The following is an 11,221-nucleotide window of genomic DNA, read 5'->3' as shown; positions in this document are numbered from 1 at the left end:
ACATGTACATATCTATATGTATATGTACATGTACATATCTATATGTATATATATATATATACATATATATATGTAAATGTACATATATATGTGTGTGTGTGTGTGTGTGTGTGTGTGTGTACATATATATATATGTGTGTCTATGTGTGTGTATATATATACATACATACATATATAATACATACATACATACATACATACATACATAAATACATACACACACACACACACACACACACACACACATATGTATATATAATTTCTTTATGGACTATATAGAGTTAAGAATTTTACCAAGAAATAAGGACCAAGAGCTTTGCAAATGAGAGTATATGTCTTCTTCTAAGTGTTAGAAAGATTAAACTTATTATTCAAAACATGTCAATCTCCAATTTGGTTTTCAACCTATAGATTGAGTGAGAGCAAGGAGTTTATTGTTTAGATGTATCCCCATGAAATTGATCTTTCTTTTAAAAAAAAAAAAGAAATGGAGTACCCTTGTAGCATCTTTATAGAGGAGAAGATGGTGAACCTAAGACCAAGCCTTCAAACAAAAAAATAAGATCCAAACACATTTATCTCAACTTGCCAAACATTAAATCATGAATAGGAACATCTCTCCAATGCTTTCCTTTCTTTATTTTGTACAATTAAGAATGTTATTATGAACGAGAATCTTCCATGGTTCATTCCCATTAAAAGACTTAAGAATCTACTTTGCAACAAGTGTTACCCCTTGAGCCTTTAAGTCTCTAATACCAAGATCTCCTAGATTTATGGGAGTACAACACCATTTCCAACTAACATAATATCTTTTATTATTTCCTAACTCATAAGACCACATAAATTCTCTAAGAATCCTTTCAAGCTTATTAAAATGATGATTGGAAAAAACCCAAGAAGAAGAGTAGTAAATAGCATGAGAAGCAAGAACCTTCTAAACCACTTATACTCTACTAGCTAAATAGAGAGTATCTTCTATTTCATATGTTTCTTTTCAATTTTTGAATAAACACATTTCCACATATCTTTACTAGAAGGCTTGATGAAAAATGGAATTCCCAAATATCTCACAATATTCTTAGGGTCATTCCAAATCCATCCATTCAGTGAGATCCAATTAGGGGGAGGAATCTAACTAGCCAATCATAGTAGATCTATGAGGGGCTATCTTGGAACCAAAGGCAAAGTAGAACAATTGAAGTTTGTAGATCACATTATCAAAATTAGATTCATTAAGTTTAAGAAAAAAGGTCGCATCATTTACATATTGAGCATTAGGAATATCTTCATTATTTGGAAGGGTGATGCCTTTGAATGGGGGAGGCTAACTCTTGAGGTTGTGTATTGTTACTATTTATATATATTTAGTACTAGAATGCATTTCACTCAAGCATGTGCTAGGTACATATGGTGAAACTGCAATGGCACACGTAAGCATTTGGAAGAATATCAATGCATTGTAAACATTCAAGATTCTGTGAAAACTATAAATGCATTTGAATTCTATCACAACACAAAAAAATACAAAGACAACCCTATTTTATATAATGTTATAAACTAATTGAGTCATAGTGTGCTTTGTCAATGTCAAAGTATTCATCATTGCTAACAAGCACAATACTTTATCTTAACACTAAAAATGGTCAATATAGCCATCAAATTCAAGGCCGTGTATCTTCCTCCTCAACAAAATATATTCTTTTTCTATACAATGTAAATCCTAATATATGCAATACAAAGAATGAATTGGTAAAGAAATGAAGCCCAATCTCGACATATTATAGTGAAATATTCAAATTAGGAAATTTTACACATTTCATTAGTGTATTAACACATGGGATGCTACATTTATTATAAATTCAAAAAGAGAGCATGTACCTTTTACAATCCCCATATTCACCTTAATTTTTTTTTGCTTTTGTTTTTTTTTAAACTAGCACTTGCACCTACAAGGTGCAATTTTTATGTTGATATGAACATATGTTGAAATGGCCTACAAAACATAATCTAAAATAATATACATTACCAATAAAAACTAAATAATAGATCGATATGGTTGTATTATATTGAGTTCATTGCAACTAAACATCATTATTATCTAGAAATAATTGCCCAAATGTCTTGGATGAATCAATTTGCTTGTTTTAGCTAGCAAGAAGTGTAAAAAAAGTAAGAAATGAAAAAAAAGTAATGTACATATCCATTCTACATAAAATAGTGCATATTGTGAAGCTATATTTTTCTTACCACAATTGTAGTATGCAATTCGTAAAATAGAACAGCGTAGCATTGTCCTTGACTTAGACCATTTGTGTTCAAAAAGATGAACAGTAAGAATATTTTCTTCCATAGATGTGACATTACTTGTATAAAGTGGAATAAATATGAAGTAATCAGTTGACCTTACCAAATACCTATGAGACACCTATAGGTACAACATCTAGTCATTGAAATGTTGAATTGGGATCCTGTGGATAAGAAATTGAATCTCATTGGATAATTAATTGAACATAATTGTACACATATTTTATAATGAAAGCATGATTCTTAGAAATTGTTGTATACCTTGATTGTTGAGAGGGTGATCTAATGCATTCAAGTTTCTTCTCTTTTCCTTATGATTGTGCATGGATTTTTTCCATTTTGGAGTACCTTTCAAGAGAGAAAATTGGTTGATGTGAAGGTCTTTTAGTGACTTGACTCTAGATATCACTATGAATGTGAGCCCTTGCCTTTCTATTTTATCAATGTCAATTGTTGCTCTATTTAGTGTAAGCCCTTGGGATTTGTGAATGTTTAAAGCCCATGCCATTGTTAAGGGCATTTGTCTTCATGTGCCCAAGGTCAAAGGAATTATTGGTACAACTTTTGGATCATTTTTATCCCATGGTGGACCATTGTAATTGTCAATTATTGTTGCAATGTATAGTGGAAGTTGCAGGGGTTTACAACCATCAGTATAAACAATCTCAATTACCTCACCCAATGGTCCATTTACAAGACCTGCTTGAGTCCATATGTTTGTTGTGAGCATGATGTGCTACCCTTTGCACAATAGAATCTCCTTTTCAAGTTGTTCATTAGCACTTTCATATTTTGTGTTTCTTGTAGTCCTTATTGTTGTACATATTGCAATTGGACAATTCAATAGCTTCAACATTTTATTATTATCTAGTCTGAAAGATCATTCATAGAAAATAGGTGTATTGATTTGTCAAATTCATTCTTTTCATTTGAGGCAATCTTTTGATCTGTATGTGTGAGAAGGAGCTCCCAATCTTCTTTTGTTGGTCTTGCATTTCATATTTTCTACAAGAGTTGATAGAATTTTGCTTGCTCTGTATAATCACCTTATTGGTGAAACATTGTATCTAATGTGGCAACTGTCTTGAATTGCTCCAACAATGTTTTTGCAATAGAATGTGATGTGTATAGAGGTTTGTGCATCATAGGGGGTAGTTGGGCAAGGTCACCAACTAGGATGATGGAAAGGCCACCAAAGCAGACTTGTTGATTTTGTGGAAATGCCTATCGTAGTCTACTATCTATTTTTAGTGGTAGCTTAGGGCCAATAAAGCTCAATTCATCATAAGAATATATCATATATATTTTAAGTCCTCTTGAAATGTAGTTAATGTCTATCCTTGTAGTGGTTACATTTGTTTAATTGGTATCTTGAGCATCGTATGTATAGTATGCATGTATGTTAAATGCAACAACACCTATAGGAGCAACTGCCAATAGTTGTCTTTTATGCTGTTGACCATGTACTTGAAAGCTTTTCACAACTTTGCCACTCTGACCCTAGGTTGACCATAATTACCTGCACCCATGCAAAGCATATTTAACTTGAACTATCGTGGTTTGATCACAACCTCACAATTGTTAACTAGATGCTAGTCCCCTGTCTTACAAAGTTGGGTTGATGCTTTGAGAAGATTGTGTCGCACATCCTTGACCCTTCACGCGATTAAGGTATGACTGTGAGATTGCAACTTGGATCAACATAAGCATATAACATGAAATATAAAGGATTGAATACTTAGCAATATAAAATATATGTTAAGGGTTTTTTGTATCCCTTTTTAAGTATGCACGACATTAAAATGGAAAGTCAAATGAACGTAAGCATGGATACCACCCTGAGTATTATGAGACTAGTCAACATTGGCATAAACAAGGGGGGAAATGGTTAACAAGTATATATAATTCTTGTATTCTAAGTGGAAAATTGTTTCCAATGTTTTTTATATCCTGCCCAACGCTTATTGTGGGACAACGATATTTATATTGACCTCAAAAATTTTGAGTCACTTGCAATACTGGGTTGACTCTAGCAATAAACATCTCTTCAAAATAGGTTAATCTTTTGAGTACAATAGGTTATTCTCCTAGATCCATGTTGCTTAAGGATGAGAATCGATGTATTCCTTTCTCATGGAAGCATCTCTTATACATGGGAGTTTTTTTTGACAATTGTAAGTGTATTCCTAGGTAACATTCTCTACATATGGTGTAGATTTATAAGTTGGACAATGCATCAATTCTTTCATGGAATTTTCTGACCGTCATTATATAAGCATTTATTTTCCTAGTCCTTGTTTGTTTATTCCTTTCTTCCCCTAATGGAGCTTGTTTAACTTTAAGTGGCTTCTCTTGTAATGTTGGAATGATTTTTTTTGTGCTTGTTTACTCCACACTCTATGCTTCTATTTGGTGCAAGGGACTGAAAGATCACTCCAATCTTTTAGCATGTCTCTAAGAAGCTATAAATGATCTTTATGACAGGCATAGTATTCTCAATTTTTATTTCTACTCTGCTCCCATTGGAGTTCATGAAGTGCAACTTATGGGAGGTGGGTACATTGTTCTTGTAGTGGAGCTTGTTGACCTTGTAATGGATGGAACTCTAACAGTTAAAGGTCTTGTTCTATGGTTGTTTTAGTAGTACTCTCCACCTATGTTTGTTGAAAGGTATTTGAAACTCTCTATAATCTAGTAGCATTTCTGCAAGTAGTCATCACATCTTTATATGTGCATAATATTCCCTATTTCCTTTTCTATTTTCTTGTATTTGTGGTTCAGAAGGTGGAGTTCTTAGGAGATTTTTTATTCTTGAAGATTCCATTTCTTCAAATCTATAAGTAAAATATGTTTTTAAGTTAGATAATTCACAAGAAGAAGGTAAACATGCATTAAATGAAGAAAGAATTTAATGGTGAGGAATAATAAACATTTGTGATGGACGAAATATAAAACAATTTAAAATATACAAATTCTCATTTTATAAAAAAAATTCAAACTCAAAATTTAAAATAATTTATGAAAAACTTATAAATATTTCATTGTTAGAAAAAAATAATGCATCAAGTCTAATAGTTATTGTTCTTTGTCCTAGCTCAAATAAATTAAGTTCATAATCATTAATTATGATCTTTTATTTATTATCAAACAAATTAACATCTACAAGAATATTTATTTTAGATTACAAAATTTAAGTTAAACATCAAATCTCAACTTAAAAAACATATGTGTCAATTTTTTATATCCTTTATGTACAAACCTTTCCTAACTAATCTATCAAATAAGATTAAATAGTTTTTCAAAAATAGCTATTAAAATATAAGTCAAAGTTTTTGTGATGAATAATAAATAGGTTGCTTTTCAAACAAAAGCATCACATTCAAATCCAACCAAAGCATTTCCATTAATAAAAAGAATTAAATAGACATGTTTCTCTATCACACCCAAAATAAACAAGAGCTCTTGACGAGTTGGAGTTTGCCTTTTAGAATAGCAGGGTTGAGAGTGTAAAAAAATTAAAATAAAGATTCCACAATATTATTAGAGTACTCTACATGTGCACCCCTAAAATTATTAATCTTAGTTGTTCAAGTTAAATGATATATGACTTTTTAAACTATTTTATGCTTTTATATTGCACAATTCAATAAAATATGGAGTCTTGATCCTTAAGCTTGGCTTCTCTTTAAACAATATTATAGATCTAATCATTAGTTTAAAGAGTTTTTAATTCAAACTTTGTATAGAATGCAATGAAAATTAGTGTATATATGAATACATTGTTAATCACAATTTCCTGTATCAATCTAGATCATCATCTACTCAAGTGTAGTAGCACTATGATGGGTGGCCTCCCTGGAAGTCTCAGTGCTTCACATTGTGAACGTAGATCCAATTGCAATTATTATCATAAATATAAGATGATGAATGTGATTTATAATAATATGATAAGATTATAATTTTATAAAAAAAAATGATATATTTTATTTTTTAAATGTGTCAAAAGGGAGTCACTAATCTTTTTGCTTCCATGAGTTTTCTTTTGTATTCACCAAGAGAAAAACTTGATGGAGGAGAATGAACATTAGGATTAAATTTTAAAATAAATTTGAATTTATGTTTATTTAAATTATAATATAAAAAATATATGAAATATTTAGTCTTTTAAAATTCAAAGAAAAGAATTTTAAAAATTAAAATGTATCACTTCTTAAAAGAATAGATTCAACTAATTTTTAAATAATTTTAAACTAATAAAATAATTTCTTAAGGAATCTATAAACATAATAAAAATTGACAATTTTTTTGAACTAAAGAAAAATAATCTAATTATGTGTTATAGTTTGTTTAAAATATAAGAAGATAACTAAAATATACAACATAAGAAAAATACTACATTATTTGACTTACTCAAATATAAATAATCTTTCTTATTTATTTATTTAAATATAGCTTTTGTTTATATCATCATTTTAATTATAATAGATTTCAAGATTTTGATTCCTTTCAAACAATAATTAGATTTATCAAATACAAATTAATCTATTCAATATATTTGGAATGAGAACTCTTTCAATCCTTCTAATCTAGTAAAAAATCCTTAAGTTCCATGCAATTTATGGGGAAAACATTTCAATTGCCTCTAGATAACAACTAACTTTAAAAAAAGTTGGAAGAGTGCCAATAAACATTGATTTTCACAAAAAAACATTCCAAAAACCCTCGCTATTTTATCAAAAGATCAATTCCAAAAAACATCTCTGATGCAAATTAAATGCATTCTTATCTCATGAAATGAATGCAAGAGTCTATCTCTCCACAATTTAAGTTTATTTTTAATTTTACAAAAGTACTTGAACCACAAGAAATTCTAATTCAGCCAATCAGAAATTAAGAATTTGAATTGAATAATTAATTTTTAAATACAACTTTTTTTAACTTTAGAAAATGACATGAAGTTAGGAAGAATTCATTAGATTTGGATCTACTACAAACATTAGTTCCTAGAGACTTAAAAACAAAGAAATAAAGAAATAAAAATAAAAAGTGTTGACCAAATGCAGGATACTCATCATTTAATAAATTTAAGTTCTTTTCCACATGTTAACTACTCCAAAACAAATGTGCAAGATTTTGTTTATTTTTTAATTCATTCTTAATTTGGAAATAATTCCAAACATCAAGTTTAAAATTCTTGGTATATTTTAATTTATATGTTTTTGTCCCTTGCCCAATGTAGCTCACATGGGGCCATTAGTTACATGTTTCAAATCCGGCCGATACAATAAGCAACAGAATACTTAGGGCTCGTTTGGTGAGTGTATTCTGGAATACGTATTCCAAAAATTGTGAATTCCTTGTTTGGATGCACCAAAACGGGATTGGAATACGAAGCAAAAATGGAATATGTATTCCATTTTTGGCCCAAAAATGGGGTTTTGCAATTCCACCAAAATAGGTGGTATTGGAATACGTATTCCTATTCCATTTTTTTTTATTTTAGAAAACATAAATATTTTGGGTCCACGAATTCTCATCAAATATTTGCTGAACCAAACGGAGAACAGGAATACGTTCTATTCCAGAATACGTATTCCTCTTCCGCTCATCAAACAGACCCTTAGTGGTTGTTTTCTGTGCCATTACAGCGTGGTATGAATTTTTGTTATCCATTCTATTCTGTCACACGCAGGTTATAAAGTCTGAGTTAATGCCGATTTCAGGTGGGGGTTTTTTTTTACAAGTGGTCTGGGTAGCTTGACTTCTATCATCTTTAATGAATTAGGTTTGGTAATTCTGGTTCTCTGTTTTCTCTGATATTAGCCACAAACAGCTTTTTGGCTGACTGAGCTCTAATTTCTATAATGAAATTAAGTTTTCCCTTATTAGTTGCTCATATTGTGTCTTTATCATCAATAATATTGTCTGCTCCTGGTATTAGAAGCAGTCGATTGTCTTAATAACACAAAAAGTCGGTGAGATTATCTTACTAGCAATTTTCTTTGTACCTCATAGAAGAACATGCAGGTAAATACTACTTTCAATAGCATTAAGGAAGTGATGAAAATGGGTATGAGTAGTTCAATAAGGTTATTCATGGGCCTTTTAGGGTTATTAAAACAATCTGGTGACAATGGATCAAATCCATTCTGCCAATCCAATATAGTTGCAAAGGGCGGCAATTGCTGAGGCGGTCGCAGACACCACCACACACCTCTGTGGCAAGCAATCCACGTCGGCATGCAAGCTACCCAAAACAGCTGTGTGGCAAGGTTCGGCGCAAGCAGGGTGGAAGACTTCTTAGTGTCATCACACAATCTCCCGTCGACGGATTTGTATTTGCATAAGACAATTTACTACCATCCGACAATTTTCAGTCAGTGGGTTACGCCCACAATGAAAAAGCCTATCGGCTTAAAGAGATTACAAAAACTGAAATTGATGTATGAAGATTCGGAGCACGATTTGGACAAACCCTATTGTAATATATGGTGGGTTTTAGGGACAAAATCTTCCAAATATGTAAAATAATTATTCAGCTTTTATAGAAACATGGTCTATTACAAATTGTTGTGGGCCAAAGTTTGTATGGAAGCGACGAAATCTTCGAGATTAGAGGAAGAAGATCCGCCCTGGTGTACCGCCTCTCTTGCAGCCCTTCTCAACTCCTGTGCCCGCATTCGCATGCGCATCCCTTCGCCTTCCTCTCCCTCTCCCACCAGTCTCCTCACTGCCCTCGCCAACTCACCTCTGTCCGGCACTGCGTGTTGCCCTTGGCATACTCTCTCCCCAACTCCCAACTCCTCCACCAACAGAGCGTTGCTATGCTGATCCGCTGAAAATGGCCACGCAATCATCGGAATCCCCAGCGCAATGCTCTCCAGTATAGAGTTCCACCCACAGTGTGTGACAAACCCCCCAACACTCGGGTGCGATAGAATCTTTAGCTGAGGCGCCCACCCTCTTATCACAACCCCCTTCTCTCCCACTCCCCCCTCCCCCTCCTCTGCCTCTCTCTTCACCCATATGAAGCACTCCCCGCTTTCCTCCAATCCCCCTGCAATTGCTTCATTCTGCCTCTCCGACAACTTCATCAGGCTGCCGAAGCACACATACACCACCGATCTCTCTCTGCGCCCATTCAGCCACTCCCACCACCCGCCTTCCTCCTTGGCTGGATCAGGGCTCCCCCTCAGTACACCAAGAGGAAGAGGACTAGTATTCCTATTCCTCTCCATCTCCCCACCTTCCAAGAGGGCAGGGGGCAGCAGGGGACCCACCGACCAAACAGGACGGCCTGAAATAGTTCGGAGATGGTCGACATAGAGAGGCTCCAGCGAGTAGAAGGTGTTGATGAGGGCGCCCCAGCTCTTGAGATTCAAATTCATGCCGTGCCTGATGGACTCGTACACGGGGTCGGAGCTCTTGTAGGAGCGTGCAAGGCGAGAGAGTTGGAATTTGGCAAGAGTGAGGGGATGTGGGAGACCGGGGATGGGCACTAGATCCTCATCCGCATCCCCCTCCAACCCCAAGTGCGGCATGTACTTCCAGAGAGAGGCGATGATAGAGACAGCGAAGGCCCCTGAGGGATGGAACACTACTCTGGGTATGCCCACTTTGGCCGCCGTCTCCTGGCTCCATCCCAGGAAGAAGTCGCTGATGATGCAGACCACGCGCCCAAAGGTGTCCTCCTCTCTGCTCCTCTGCTGCAGGAGCCACTTCTCCAAGGCCCCCGCGAGGCCTTGGAAAGAATACATGAACAGCGGCATCAGCTCCACCCGCATCTGCCCTAGGCTGGCGTCGGGGGGAAGCCCTTCCGTGGGAGGGAGGGGAAGAATGAGGGATTGGATGGAGAGGCCCTGCGACAAGAGAGGCCGCAGCAGGTACTCGTTTCCTGGTGTGCTCAGTACGGTTAGCGCGAGGCCCCTGGAGGCCAGAGAAAGAGAGAGGTCGAGGAGAGGAATCATATGCCCCTGCGCAGGGAATGGGAATACCAGTACGTGAGGCTTCTTCCTCTCCATCTCCATCTTCGCACTCCCAACCACTGGATAGCAAGTGGAAGATAAAGTAGTCTTCCGCTTGGAGATTAGAACTCCCGAGACTCCATTTGTCGCCACAACCTCGCAAGATCATACGGCATGGACCCACCTATAATTGTCCCACTCGGAGAACGGACTGGTTTTAGCGTGTTCACTTGTCTCATGGTACTCTCTTAGACCGGTTGGGGTCCTTGACAATGGACATGATTAGAATCTTTGATTAAGGATTTCAGTCTTATAACATATTTTACACGGATACGGATATTATATTTATATAGTAACAACAAGAGTTCTTTGGGCGCTGGAGTCAGTGAGGGAGTTGGGATCTATTCCTAGACAATTGTGCTATAATTTAAGACTTTGAATTTTACCTACTGAAATATGAGTCACATACGTCTAAGGTTGAATCTATCTCGATGAATGGGTGGTTAACTAAATTTTCCAATTTTTAAGATTAAAAAAGAAAATTTGAATAAGTCTATTTTCTTCAAAGTTTTATCTAAGACAAAAAGAAAATAATAAAATAATTAAAATGAGACTTTGTGACGATGGGGAGATAATAAAATAGTAAAAAGGAGCTGTGTGAAGATAGAAATTTTTACCGTTGTTTTATTGAAAATTTGACAATTATTATTTTAAAAACCTGCCTAAAATTTTAAGGAAGGATATGAATATTCTCATGAAAAAATTATTATTTTTTTTTTAATTAATTGAATTCTCATTGACATAAAATATTCTATATATGTAATAGTGATAAATTTATTGTTATAATATATTCTTAATTTTTATAACATGATGTAAATAATATATTATCATATATACATATAGAAGTTAAATAATATCATTATAAATTTCAATTTCAATATTACTATTGC

General features: G+C 34.3%; 1 protein-coding gene across 1 annotated transcript; it reads right to left on the bottom strand.

Annotated features, from left to right (window-relative positions):
- Positions 1 to 8,819: 8,819 nt before the first annotated feature.
- Positions 8,820 to 10,690, bottom strand: LOC149546726 (UDP-glycosyltransferase 89B2-like). The gene has a single exon (XM_089791335.1). The coding sequence runs from the start codon at positions 10,332 to 10,334 to the stop codon at positions 8,868 to 8,870; it is 1,467 nt and encodes a 488-aa protein (XP_089647461.1). The 5' UTR covers positions 10,335 to 10,690; the 3' UTR covers positions 8,820 to 8,867.
- Positions 10,691 to 11,221: the final 531 nt, after the last annotated feature.

The sequence above is a fragment of the Cupressus sempervirens genome, chromosome 7 (assembly GCF_028749045.1).
Source record: "Cupressus sempervirens isolate cs-2001-9-10 chromosome 7, ASM2874904v1, whole genome shotgun sequence".
In the NCBI taxonomy this organism is placed as follows: Eukaryota; Viridiplantae; Streptophyta; class Pinopsida; order Cupressales; family Cupressaceae; genus Cupressus; species Cupressus sempervirens.
This window is presented reverse-complemented; position numbering and strand designations above follow the sequence as displayed.

What these genes read in the sequence shown, in the direction of transcription:
- LOC149546726 (XM_089791335.1), bottom strand. Translation starts at nt 10,334, where the DNA reads ATGGAGATGGAGAGGAAGAAGCCTCACGTACTGGTATTCCCATTCCCT.